Genomic DNA, 14,612 nt, shown 5'->3' with positions numbered 1-14,612 from the left:
TCGTCCTAGCAAAATGTAGTAGAGTCTTTACTTCAGTTTGGGGTAACATTGGATTCAGAAAGACCTGGGTTTGAAAGCGTGACTTGATTACTTCCTAGTTACACATCCTTGAGCAAATTCTTTAACCTCTCCGAGCTTGAGAATTCCCATCTGTAAAATGGCAGTGAAGCAACCTTGCTGGGTTATGGGGATTATCAGTAAAGCCTAGAGCCCATTGTTTGACAAGTCAGTGCAAGCTCTCTTTACATCTTGTCAAATGCCCCTTGTCGCCAATCTGGGGGAGAATGTAAGAGTGGATGAGGTAATAGCAGGACAAGTCTATTCCGGCATGGGAGGCAGGAGAGGGAAGACTGGCCGCCTTCTGAGGCCGTGAAATCACCTGGCAGTGCCATGAGAGGGTTGCCTGCTGATGGTGTCCTTCTCCCTCTGCCTTCCAGCCCCTGAAAATGCACTGCAGGGACTGTGCCCTAGTGACCAGCTCGGGGCATCTGCTGCGCAGCCGACAGGGCCCGCAGATCGACCAGACCGAGTGCGTCATCCGCATGAACGACGCTCCCACACGCGGCTACGGGCGCGACGTGGGCAACCGCACCAGCCTGAGGGTCATCGCGCACTCTAGCATCCAGAGGATCCTCCGCAACCGCCAGGACCTGCTCAACGTGAGCCAGGGCACCGTGTTCATCTTCTGGGGCCCCAGCAGCTACATGCGGCGCGACGGCAAGGGCCAGGTCTACAACAACCTGCAGCTCCTGAGCCGCGTGCTGCCGCGCCTGAAGGCCTTTATGACCACGCGCCACAAGATGCTGCAGTTCGATGAGCTCTTCAAGCAGGAGACTGGCAAGGACAGGTAGAGGGCGCGGGGTGGGGAGTGGAGGGCCGCAGGGGAGGGTGAGGACACGCCGTTGCTGGCCGATTCACAGCGAAGCTTTTGCTGAGGCTTTTTGTTGGGCCCCCGCTGTTCATGTGTTTGATAGAGCTCCGCTGTAGGGTCCTGGCGACCGGCTGCTCAAGCTGAATTTGTAAGGCAAGGTGAATGAAGCACTGAGACACTGTATGGATAATTCAAGGCCAAGTCCCTATTTGGAAGAGCAGGCTACAGATCTGCTGGCTTACACTGGTACTAAGGGCTAGATGGTACTTTTATTGCATTTCCTTTTGCTTCTGTGAACACTAAAGAAAAGGAGGGTGGTGGTTTATTTTTCCCTTTCGAGGCACACACTGACTCAGTCCACGGATAGTTACTGTGTAGCTACTCCTTCACTGCACCAGGCGCTGGGGGTAGAGTCGAAACAAGGCCGGTCCAGGCTCTGCCTTCCTGGAATATAAAGTTTTACCCGGAGGACAAATAATTCACCAAGTAGCGGCCCAGGTGCTGAGCAGCGTCTTGCAAGGCAAAGAAACTGGTGCTGGGACATGCAGGACAGGGAGACCTGCCATCATGTAGGGCAAAGTTTCCCCAACTCTGTTACACCTCGAATGATGGGACACGGCATCGGTGTGGTGAGTCACTGCAAGATTTTTAAAACAAAAATTTTTAATATTAATTTATTTTTGAGAGAGAGAGACAGAGTGCAAGCAGGGGAGGGGCAGAGAGAGAGGGAGACACAGAATCCGAAGCAGGCTCCAGGCTCCGAGCTGTCAGCACAGAGCCCAGTGTGGGGCTTGAACCCATGAACTGCAAGATCATGACCTGAGCTGAAGTCGGACTGAGCTACCCAGCTGCCCAAAGGTTTTTGTTGTTGTTGTTGTTGTTTTGTTTTTTTTCATGTAATGGAATTGATGGAATGAAATGGAATGGAAGATAATATCAACATTCATCCTGCATAGTAAGTAAGACACAATATTGTTAAATGAAATAACACTTATCCATATCGATTTTGTACATATGAATATACACACGTAGAGGTTTTCTGAGGTAATGAAAATGTTCTGGAATCAGAGAGTAATTCCACAGTATCCCCTGTGGCTGCAGCCGGGAAGGTTTACGTGAGGAGGGGGAGGGGTGATGGCCCTTGACGAGGCCAAGATGAAAGGCCATGCATGAGCTGGCCAAATCTAGGTGAAAAGTAAAGGACAACTGGGTATCAAAAGGTGTGGTGCAGTGTAGTCCAAATACAGAGCTCTAGGAAGGAATTCTGACTCTATCCTTCAGTGTGGCCTTGGACAAGTTATCTTACTCTGCAGAGACCTCACATGTGAAAAGGGCATAGTGAGTAAGCCTCATAGGACTGGTCTAATGATTTTCTTTTTTTCCTTAATTTTAAAATATGTAATTTTAGGGTCACCTGGGTGGCCAGTTGGTTAAGCGTCCGACTTTAGCTCAGGTCATGATCTCATGGTTCATGGGTCAGAGCCCCACGCCTGGCTCTGTGCTGACAGTTCTGAGCCTGGAGCCTCTTCAGATTCTCCCTCTTCAGTGTCTCCCTCTCTCTGCCTCTCCCAGCTCATTCTCTCTTTCTCTCTCAAAAATAAATAAAACATTTTTTAAAAATTTAAATATGTCATTTTATAATTAATAGATACTTAATGATGTAATTTACCCCCCCTTACAAAAACCATTGCTGAGTTGATTTCTCAAAACTAAAGAGACCTGATAAATGAAATGAAGACTATAAAGTACTAAATCCTTTGTTAACCTAGGTTGGGCAGCTCATTACCAGAGAACAGGGCCTCAGGGAAAGACCAAAGCTCTGCTCCAAATTCTTTGCATGGAAGACCTTTCTTTTTAAATCCTAGAACCCATGTGACCACTTGAGGGCTGGTCCAGCCGTGGCATCTAGTGGACAGAGGAGAGGGAGAGCTGGCTTCTGGCCCTGTGGCCTCCTTTCCTAGAAGCCCAGAGGACTCCATGGTTAGATCACATAAGGGATCCTGGTCATCATCACAAGCTGTCATGAAATCCAGTTATTTATTGCTCTTTAAAAGTCACAAATAAGAGAGACTCACTCATTTGAATGAGTTATTTAACCAACAGAGCATTTTATAACGGAATAAGAATGAGAGGAGTTATTTACAGTTTCATTTTTGCTTGTTGGAGAATTTGAAATAAGTAGAAACAGTCTTCAATAGGAAACACTTCTCTTTTTAGTTTAATGGTTGTTTGCTAAATTTGAGAATTCCTGAGACACCACTGCAGCATAAGCTATTTAGATAATTACACATTGCTCTGGATCTTTGTAAGAGATTATTTTACGTTGAGAACTTGGAGACCAGTCATTCCACCCTTTGGTCACTTAGGTCTTTAGGAAATAAACTTGCATTGAGACATAGCCCATTCATTAAGTTTTTTAAATTCTCACCCTTAAAAACTTTTTGTTCTGTAAGTCTGTCTCCCTGGTGAGCCCAGCTGGTACAGGAAACCAAACTGATACGGATTAGCTACCGGGTCTCTCATGTGCAGACATCCATCTACAAGGGTCCATCCAGTCCCTGTTCACGGGAATCACACAGATGGACTTGTAGAGTGCCAAACTACATTGTCATTTCTAAAAGCTTTGTGCCTCCTACCTTTAGAAAACTGTCTTAAAGAGGCTGATATTGTATTGACTCAATATTTTCATGCATCCGTATTCTTAACCTGGCCTCTCCAGGCTAAAAGAATCAAGTCAGAAATAACCCTTCAACAGACATTCCTGAAAATAAAAACACAGAACATGAGGGATCCAAGAGTATTTCTTCCAGGTACGTTTTTCTCAAAACCCAGCAAAACAATAGGATGTATGAAACGTGCATAAAATGGGGAATATCTAATTTTGTACATTTCATGATCAGGACATTCATTGCAAGCCATTATTTTGAAAAAAAAAAAAAAACTAGGATAATTCAATAGATTTTGTTTTATAGAAGTTTCACCCTACTTAAAAGTGGAGGAAAAAGCGGGCTCAGAAACAATCTGCAATTAAGAAGCATGACAAATGGCATAGATGGGCAAGTGGTATTCTTTGATATTAGAAAGTAACTGTACTTGAAAATAACTTTATAATTGAATAAGGGTACATTAGGAAAATATGATTCAGAACCAATATTATAGTAATTAGATAAAGGAAGCATAAATGAAATAACTGCAGGAAGAATATTTCCATAGAGATTATAAATGAGATTCTGGTGGAGCAGAAAGGCCTTTAATTGTAATTTAGTGTGCACTATAGAATTATCAGCTTAGTGTGTTACTTCATCATATAAAAGAATATCTGATAATTTTCCCTAATAAGCACATGACAGCTCTTCATATTCCTTCATTATAGCTGATTAAGTGTAAAAACAGTAGATATTCCTTTGTTGGAAAAAGAGTTCAGATCTTTTTAGAAAGACAGCACAGAGCAGTTGCATGTCTATGCCACGTGATCCCAAAAGGCTATGATTTAAGAAGTCTGGGGATTTTAAGTGGCACTTAAAGAACTCTTCGCTTTAGTTTCTTTCGTCCCTCACTTTATATTCTCCCCATTTTTCCCCATGAAACCTTTTCCGGTAGAGCCATCTCTTCCAGTATTTCTGGCCGTGGCTTACGATCTCTACTATATTCCCCAAAAGAAAGCCAAAGTTACCGGGAGTTTCTGCCACTGGGAGAGCCCTCTTAGCATTTCCAACAACTCTAAAAGCACAAGGACTCAGTCTCCTCCTGGGCTTCACAAGCTCCCAGTTACGTATTCACTGACCCAGTGTGTCCCAGCCATAAGGGTGCCTAACTTGAGGCAAGGGACTTTCTTTTCCTTCTCATACCCTTCCCCTTCCCCAGGGCCAGCGCTGCTCTGCCCCACCTCCTTCAGTCCTTAGTACCTATCTAGGCTGGAGGCTCCACAATTTTGTACTTACTGCCCTAATGACTGATGGTGGATCCTAGAACAGAGTCAGTAGCAGAGTATTACAAGGGTATCAGTTTCTTCAGGGATGCTAAAAAGAAGACAAAACAAAACAAAAACAAACACTGAAAGTAATGGCTGAATTATTTGCTTCATTTGCTCCGATCTAGCAACCAAGAGAGGCGGAAGGTGTCTCGATCTATCAATACACTGTGCTAAATACTTTTTTTTTTTTTTTTTACAAATAGTTTATTGTCAAATTAGTTTCTACATAACACTCAGTGCTCATCCCCAAAGTGCCCTCCTCCATGCCCATCCTCCCTCCCCCCCACATCCATCAGTCCTCAGTTTTTGTCAGCATTCAAGAGTCTCTCATGGTTTGCCTCTCTCCCTTTCCCCCACCATTTCCGCCCTTCTTCTCCCCCTTGTTCCTCCGTCAAGTTCCTCCTAATCCTCCTATACGTGCAAACATATGGTATTTGTCCTTCTCTGCCTGACTTATTTCGCTCAGCATAACACCCTCAAGGTCCATCCATGTTGCTACACATGGCCAGATTTCATTGTTTCTCATTGCCATGTAGTATTCCATGGTATAGATAAACCACATCTTCTTGATCCATTCATCTGTTGATGGACACTTAGGCTCTTTCCATGTTTTAGCTATTGTGGAGAGTGCTGCTATGAACATTGGGGTACATGTGCTCCTATGCCTCAGCATTTCTGTATCCCTTGGGTAAATTCCTAGCAGTGCTATTGCTGGGTCATAAGGGAGTTCTATTGTTAGTTTCCTGAGGAACCTCCACACTGTTTTCCAGAGGGGCTGTACCAGTTTACATTCCCACCAACAGTGTAGGAGGGTGCCCGTTTCTCCACATCCTCGCCAGCATCTAGAGTTCTCTGATTTGCTCATTTTAGCCACTCTGACTGGCGTGAGGTGGTATCTCAGTGTGGTTTTGATTTGTATTTCCCTGATGAGGAGGGATGCTGAGCATCGTTTCATGTGTCTGTTGGCCATCTGGATGTCCTCTTTGGAGAAGTGTCTGTTCATGTCTTCTGCCCATTTCTTCACTGGGTTGTTTGTTTTTCGGGCGTGGAGTTTGGTGAGTTCCTTATAGATTCTGGATATTAACCCTTTATCTGATATGTCATTTGCAACTATCTTTTCCCATTCCGTTGGTTGCCTATTAATTTTCTGGGTTGTTTCCTTGGCTGTGCAGAAGCTTTTAATCTTGATGAGGTCCCAACAGTTTATTTTTGCTCTTGATTCCCTTGCTTTTGGGGATGTGTCAAGTAAGAAGTTGCTGCGGTGGAGGTCAAGGAGGTTGTTTCCTGCTTTCTCCTCTAGGGTGTTGATAGTTTCCTGTCTCACGTTCAGGTCCTTTATCCATTTTGAGTTGATTTTTGTGCATGGTGTGAGAAAATGATCTAGTTTCATTCTTCTGCATGTTGCTGTCCAGTTCTCCCAACACCATCTGTTAAAAAGGCTGTCTTTTTTCCATTGGATATTCTTTCCTGCTTTGTCAAAGATCAGTTGGCTGTATACTTTTGGGTCCACTTCTGAGTTCTCAATTCTGTTCCATTGGTCTATGTGTCTGTTTTTGTGCCAATACCATACTGTCTTGAGGATGACAGCTTTGTAGTAGAGGCTGAAGTCTGGGATGGTGATACCTCCCGTTTTGGTTTTATTTTTCAGTATTACTTTGGCTATTCGGGGTCTTTTGTGGTTCCATACAAATTTTTGGATAGTTTGTTCTAGTTTTGAGAAGTATGCTGGTGCAATTTTGATTGGAATTGCATTGAATGTGTAGAGTGCTTTAGGTAGTAATGACATCTTAACTATATTTATTCTTCCTATCCATGAGCATGGAATGTTTTTCCATTTCTTTGTGTCTTCTTCAATTTCCTTCATAAGTTTTCTATAGTTTTCATCATACAGATCTCTTGTATCCTTGGTTAGGTTTATTCCGAGGTATTTTATGGTTTTTTGTGCAATTGTGAATGGGATCAGTTTCTTGATTTCTCTTTCTGTTGCTTCATTATTGGTGTATAAAAATGCAACCGATTTCTGTACGTTGATTTTGTACCCTGCAACTTGGCTGAATTCTTGGATCAGTTCTAGTAGGCTTCTGGTGGAGTCTGTCGGGTTTTCTATGTAGAGTATCATGTCATCTGCGAAGAGTGAAAGTTTGACTTCCTCTTTGCCAATTCTGATGCCTTTGATTTCCTTTTGTTGTCTGATGGCTGATGCTAGGACTTCCAGCACTATGTTAAACAACAGTGGTGAGAGTGGACATCCCTGTCGTGTTCCTGATCTCAGGGGGAAAGCTCTCAGTTTTTCCCCGTTGAGGATGATGTTAGCTGAAGGCTTCTCATAGATGGCTTTGATGATGTTTAAGTAGGTTCCTTCTATCCCAACTTTCTCGAGAGTCTTTATTAAGAAGGGATGCTGTATTTTGTCAAATGCTTTTTCTGCATCTATTGACAGGATCATATGGTTTTTATCTTTTCTTTTATTGATATGATGGATCACATTGATTGATTTGCGAATGTTGAACCAGCCCTGTAACCCAGGAATGAATCCCACTTGATCTTGGTGGATGATTCTTTTGATATGCTGCTGGATTCGATTTGCAAGGATCTTGTTGAGAATTTTTGCATCCGTATTCATCAAGGATATTGGCCTATAGTTCTCTTTTTTTGTTGGATCTCTGTCTGGCTTGGGAATCAGAGTGATGCTGGCTTCATAAAATGAGTCCGGGAGTTTTCCTTCGACTTCTATTTTTTGGAATAGCTTGAGAAGAATTGGGATTAATTCTGTTTTAAATGTCTGGTAGAATTCCCCAGGGAAACCATCAGGTCCAGGGCTCTTATTTGTTGGGAGATTTTTGATCACTGATTCGATTTCTTCACTCGTTATGGGTCTGTTCAGGTTTTCTATTTCTTCCCGTGTGAATTTTGGTAGTGAGTGTGTGTTTAGGAATTTGTCCATTTCTTCTAAGTTGTCCAATTTGTTGGCATATAATTTTTCATAGTATTCCCTGATAATTGCTTGTATTTCTGAGGGGTTGGTTGTAATAAGTCCATTTTCATTCATAATTTTGTCTATTTGGGTGCTCTCTCTTTTCTTTTTGATAAGCCTGGCTAGAGGTTTGTCAATTTTGTTTACTTTTTCAAAAAACCAACTCTTGGTTTCATTGATCTGTTCAATTGTTTCTTTGGTCTCTATGTTGTTTATTTCTGCTCTAATTTTTACTATTTCTCTTCTTCTACTGGGTTTAGGGCGTTCTTGTTGCTCTGCCTCTAGCTCCTTTAGGTGAGCTGTTAGATTTTGGACTTGTGCTTTTTCTAATCTCTTGAAATAGGCCTGGAGAGCAATGTACTTTCCTCTTAGGACTGCCTTGGCCGCATCCCATAGATTTTGAATTGTTGTGTTTTCATTTTCATTTGTTTCCATATATTTTTTAATTTCCTCTCTAATTGCCTGATTGGCCCATTCATTCTTTAGAAGGGTGTTCTTTAACCTCCATGTTTTTGGCGGTTTTCCAGACTTCTTCCTGTAATTGATTTCAAGTTTCAAAGCATTGTGATCTGACAGTGTGCATGGTATGATCTCTATTCTTTTATATTTATTGAGGGCTGCTTTATGTCCCAGTATGTGATCTATCTTGGAGAATGTGCCATGCGCACTTGAGAAGAAAGTAAATTCCCTGGCCTCAGGATGTAAAGTTCTAAATATATCCGTCAGATCCATCTGGTCCAATGTGTCTTTCAAGTCCATTATTTCTTTAGTGATTTTCTGTCTGGTTGACCTATCCATTGCTGTAAGCGGAGTATTAAAGTCCCCTGCTATTAGCACATTCTTATCTATAAGCTTGTTTCTGTTTGTGATTAATTGTTTTAGATATTTAGGTGCTCCCATATTCGGTGCGTAGACATTTATGATTGTTAGTTCTTCCTGATGGATGGACCCTGTAATTATTATGTAGTGCCCTTCTTCATCTCTTGTGATTGTCTTTAATTTAAAGTCCAGTTTGTCTGATATAAGTATCGCTACTCCGGCTTTCTTTTGATTTCCTGTAGCATGATATATATTTCTCCATCCCCTTACTTTTAATCTGAAGGTATCTTCCCGTCTAAAATGAGTTTCTTGTAGACAGCATATTGATGGATTTTGTTTCTTAATCCATTCTGCTACCCTATGTCTTTTGATTGGAGCATTCAGCCCATTTACATTCAGTGTTAGTATTGAAATATGTGGGTTTAGAGTCTTTGTATCTTTTGTAGGGTTCATGTTTGTGGTGGTGTCTCTGGTATCTTTGTTCCTTGCAACCTTTCCTTCAGAGCGTCCCCCTCAGGATTTCTTGTAGGGCTGGCTTCGTGGTGACAAATTCTTTCAATTTCTGTTTATTTGGAAAGTGTGCTAAATACTTTTTATGGTGTTCTCTCATTTCTTCCTCAGAATAGCTTAGGAAGATAGAGCTTCCCAGGCCTGCTCTATTACTGGGAAATCGGGGCTCAGAGATAAGCAATAAGCTGCCTCAGGTCATTCAGCTGGCCAGTGATAAAAACAGCCAAGATACAAACTGATGGTATTCCCATTTTTAGGAGCTTTTAAAATGTACTTTCTGGGCTTCCAGGGTCAGGATATAATGTAATGGAAAACTAAAATGAGCAACGGGATTAAGAACCACAAAGGGAAAAACCATGAACTCAGGAATGGCTATATCACTCATTCTTGTCAGGTATTTGACAAAACAAAGGACTCCTTAATATGCCTTTTTTTTTTTTTTTTTTTTTTTTAGTCCATATGTGAAATGGAAATAATGCAAACTGATTAACAAAAAGTCTTCCTTCTCAAAGAGGAATGCTACACAGTGCAAGTAGAAAAGCTTTTCAGCAACTCTGTTATTCACATCACATATGGTGCTATGGCCGGGCAAAGTCAGACAGTCTGACCTTGGGGATAAGGTGTTTGAAACTGGCTAATGAGGCATGCCATAAGCACTGGGGAAAAAAAGCAAAAGCAGCAACCCCTTAAGAATTGAAATTAATATCCACAGCAGCTTAGTGTGGTAGACCGAGTCATTCTCACAGGGTCAAATTAGACCTTGATGTTATGTCTCCACAGTTATCCTTAGGCTTGGCACGTGGCTGGAGCTCAGTACAGATGTTTGAATGGGCAAATGAATGAATTTAGGAACATTCCTTTTAGAATATTCCTTAAGTTTTGTCAATTTGGTATTTTAAGAAAAAACTTTCAGGGGCACTTGGGTGGCTCAGTCAGTTGAGCGTTCAGCTTCGGCTCAGGTCATGATCTCACGGTTAGTGGGTTTGAGCCCTGCGTTGGGCTCTCTGCTGACAGCTCGGAGCCTGGAGCCTGTGTTCAGATTCTGTGTCTCCGTCTCTCTCTGATCCTCCCCTGCTTATGCTGTCTCTCTCTCAAAAATAAATAAAATACTACAAAAAATTTTTTAAAAAAAGAAAAAGAAAAAACTTTCAGAGGGCTCTGAATGTTCTGAGGCAAAACAAAGTAAATGCTCAATTAAGCCTAAGCATTCCTGTGGTCCTTTTCCTCTGGTAGTAAGTCCCTTCCCAAATGAATATACTTGTCCTAAGGAAAGACATTCAGTCAAGATGTCGATGTTACTTAGTCTAGTTGAAGGCACGATTTTACCTAAGAACATTTGATTGATCAGTAGATATCAATCAATAGATAGATACATGTATATGTTTATGCATATTTAATGAGCTCTTCATTATTTCGGCCTGCCTGGGGAATACGTAATATTTCCAATTAGTCAAATATTCTAGTTAATAAAGAAAGAGTTGACACATGAGGATTGTCCTCTTAAAGGAAATTGAGTTGTGGCCGTATTGATCATCATCTTTGGTGATGAAGGAGTCGCTTGAGCATACTTTAGTGTTCTAATCCACCATGGTGGAACACAAATATCATCTATCACTCTGCCATGGAGTATGATGCTATTGGTACGAGATTTCTATCAGATCAAGTTTCAGCTATTTACCAAATGGATGGTGGGGGGGTGTTAATTATCAGCCTTGTTCCAGAAAGGATTTAAGTTGGTAATGGTTCTAATGATTACTTTACCAGCTTGTGGACTTAATTGTTGTTCCTTCCAGGAAGATCTCTAACACTTGGCTCAGCACTGGCTGGTTCACAATGACAATTGCACTGGAGCTCTGTGACAGGATCAATGTTTATGGCATGGTGCCCCCAGACTTCTGCAGGTAGGATTTATTCTGCAAGTGTAATTCATCAGCAGTGTTGTTGCGGGCTTTATAAATATCTGATTCCAAATATCAACCATGAAACATGTCTAACTGTCTTCTTGAAGCAATTAATTAACACGTCCCAGGTTCTGGTTCTAGAAACAACAAATAGCATTTAATTATGTGATATAAAATATTGAAAGTTTTTGTTTGTACTGCTGGAGAATTAATCCATCTTGTGGGCTTCTTTTATCCTCTGAATATTTATTAACTGAAAGTAATGCAGTAATTGGCATAATATTAACGATGAGCAAGCATTAAGAAATATTAGTTGAATTCTCATTTTAAGAGAATGTGGTAATTTTTATTTTATTTTATTTTTAATGTTTATTTTATTTTTGTGTGTGAGAGAGACAGAGCACGAGCTGGGTAGGAGCAGAGAGAGAGGGAAACACAGAATTCAAAGCAGGCTGCGGGCTCTGAGCTGTCAGCACAGAGCCCAACGCAGGGCTTGAACCCACGAACCGTGAGATCATGACCTGAGCCAAAGTCAGACGCTCAACCGACTGAGCCACCCAGTGCTCCGTGGGGTAATTTTTAATGAAGTAAGGAGGGCAGTTTCTTTGACAGGAAGACTTGTTTTCTAAAATTAAAATATTGCTCTGAGCCTCTTTTCCTCCTCACATCAGTAGCCTTGGTTTGTGCTTCTAAGGCTAAAAGCACAGACATAATTATTTTGAGGTACCACTTTAAAGGGAACATATACACATCTTTGGTGCTGCCTTAAGTTCCCACCTGGCATATGTCCAGCCAGAGTTTGGTGTGTTCTAACAGATGCACTGAGAAATACTCAGGGCCTGATTTGTGGAAGCCCCGTTGAAAATTCACTTGTGATTTAAAGTAGCAATATGGGTGCGTTCAGAAAGTGGCCTGCTCTTCAGGAATGCCTGATGACTGCACATGGCCTCAAACTTGATGGCCCTTATAGTTCACGTGGCAAAACTTGGGGCGACGGCATTTTAAACCCGCTCCTTAAAATTCCTGCTTGTTTATATCTTCATGGGTTTTAAACCTAACACCTTCTCGAAGGCCATGGGCCTTTACACAGATCTGCAATTCGGATGTTGGATGCAAGGCTGTGAGTACTTAATCATGCTGGTTTACCACTTTGCACCTTTTCTCCCACCCTCTTGAACCCAAGGACCCAAAACAGCAGCAGTACTATGATATGTGAGAGAAGGTATAGAAGGTTGTACAGAAAGGCCACTGATACTTGCCCACACTCCACGTCCGCAGGGCTGACCTGATGTCGTAAGGAAGGGTGTGTGTTCTGGAGTCAGACTGCAAGGTTGAGAGCTCCACCTAGCCACTTACTAACCAAGTGTAAGGTCGAGCTAGTTGTTCAGTCTCTCTGTGCCTCAGCTTCCTCCTCATTAGAAGTGAACGGGGTAATATTAAGACTCAGCCATGGGGTTGTAGGTGGATTAAATAAATTAATACACACGTATACGGCGCCTAGTACATGGCAAGCGTTAGCTTGGGTCCCCTTCCAGTTCCTCATCAATGAACTCAATGGCATTGTTTCCCTGTTTAGCAATCCATGTGCAAAAACTACTGCCTCCTCAACCCACAGGCTAACAGAGGCAGTGGGAACAGTGCTTATGGGCATGCAAAGAGCCATCAAACTTGATAGCTGTATGGCAGATATAATTATGGAATATTGCCATTAGGATGCCAGAGAGAAAGAGCATGAATAAATTGAAATGTTAATGACTTAGAGCATTCAAGGAAATATTCCATTTATTATGGAAAACAAATGAAAGGCAAGTTAACCTGTCATTTCTCTTACTCCGCGTTAGTTCATCATGACTTCATGAACGTAGGAGGGGAACAGCTTATGGGACGCCACTAACAAAGCAGTCGAGGCACTGTCGGTGCACCATCTGTCGCCACTGACTCTGGGTTTCTGTTCCCCCACCACCATCCCAGAGGCTCAACAGTTGCTCTCACAAAATGTCATCTCCAGGAACTCTTCAGGCGGATCCCTGTACGGTGCACACGGCATCATGTCAGAGCAAGTGGAGAAACGTGCTGGGTGCCATGCGGCACAGAGCGTTAGGCTGGAGGGAGCGTCCTGCTCAGTGAGAACTGCGGGTAGGAAGCCTAAGCAGGGAAGAGCCGGGCAGCACAGACCGACTCCCAAGTCCCTTTAGTCTTCACTTCCAGGATGTGAACTGAACGACCCGGTAAGAAACTGGGTCACCTTGAAGAGGGGGCAAGATGGCGGAGAAGTAAGGAGCTCCGTACTTGCACACATGCCCATACATCACACAGAAAAGATCTGAAGCCATTGGAAACCTTACAAAACCTGAGAGATTGGGAGAAAAAGGACGCAGAATCCACTGAGAAAGACTTCTAACGTGACTGCAAACTGGGGAAGATAAAATCGGGCCGGGATCGGAGACTCCAGCGGGGGAGGCGATCCCCCTCTACCCTCTACGGGGAGTGAGAGGGGAAAAGGAGAGAGTCCGAAACAGAAAAACCTCCTCTTGGGTGGGAAAAACCTCCGCTCGGTGCATAGAAAGACCGTAGTTGCCAAATACCTGCACACCAGGTCCCCTGGCGCCAACTGGTCCCGGGGGGGGGCTGAGCACACAGACTGCTGCTTTGTGCTGGCTCCTGGTAGCTGTACTTCAGAGTAGCGGCGCGCCTGACGCCATTGTAGCTCCTGGGCGGCTGGGGCCCCTGAAAGAGCCGCGCGGACACCGGGCGTCCACGCTCCTGGCGGGCTGGGACTCGAGAGGGAAGGCAAAGAACTAAAAACTGGGAAATTAGCCTGTGAGTTCGTGTTTCAGGTGACGAGCCATAGAGGGACCCGGTTTTCCTCACTCCAGCGGGCTCGGGCTCAGCGCACCCGGCAGGCAAGCCCCCGCGCATGCTCGCCAGCCTCACACAGAGAAAGAAGCAGCGATTCTGACTCCACCCCCAGAGCTCCGCAGGGGGCCGGGAATTGCCCGAGGGGGTTGCGTGGGAAGCTGTGTCTAAAGCAATTTCAGCGGGGCGCACGGACTGGGATTTGGAGATTGGAACTGGCCTGGGTTGAAGAGTGCAACCAACTTCGGCTGCGCCCCCGGTACGGGGAGTTTACACGCCCAAAAAAGCGAGGTGCGGCGCTTGCTTCGAGAAGGGACTGGAGCACCGTCACTCTCCTCCCCACAACCGCCAAGGCAGAGCTCCCGCCTGAGGCATTGGATCCCGCTACGCCCATCCCTGCCTGAGAGCTGCCCTCCTCCCCCCTTTTTTTTCCCTCTCCCCCTTTTTTTTTCTCTTTCTTTTTTTCTTCTTCTTTCTCTTTTCTCTCTTTTTTCCCCAGAACACTGACCTGATTAAGTCTGGTCGCCAGCTTGCTTAAACACTCACAACAAGTCCATTCTGTAAATGTAAATTCTACACCTACCGACATTTTCAGCTCTTTCTCTCAGGAGTAATTAGACTATATAGTTTCTCTGGATAATTCCAGGACCCTTCTCTCACCTATCCAACCATATTCTACCCTTTACCTCTTTGAAAAAAGCTTCTTAT

General features: G+C 43.5%; 1 protein-coding gene across 1 annotated transcript in view; it reads left to right on the top strand.

The window, feature by feature from the left end:
- The first annotated feature begins 256 nt into the window (after positions 1–256).
- The window catches only part of ST6GALNAC5 (ST6 N-acetylgalactosaminide alpha-2,6-sialyltransferase 5), a 32,924-nt gene continuing 18,568 nt past the window's right edge, over positions 257–14,612 (top strand). The window contains exons 1-3 of the mRNA XM_039257033.1: positions 257–301; positions 438–847; positions 10,941–11,048. Coding sequence (XP_039112964.1) covers positions 257–301; positions 438–847; positions 10,941–11,048 — 563 coding nt within the window. The remainder of the gene's footprint in view (positions 302–437; positions 848–10,940; positions 11,049–14,612) is intronic.

Source organism: Hyaena hyaena, unplaced genomic scaffold, assembly GCF_003009895.1.
Source record: "Hyaena hyaena isolate Hyena2069 unplaced genomic scaffold, ASM300989v1 scaffold_601, whole genome shotgun sequence".
Classification (NCBI taxonomy): domain Eukaryota; kingdom Metazoa; phylum Chordata; class Mammalia; order Carnivora; family Hyaenidae; genus Hyaena; species Hyaena hyaena.
The sequence above is the reverse complement of the archived record's forward strand: the minus strand, read 5'-3'. Positions and strand labels throughout refer to the sequence as shown.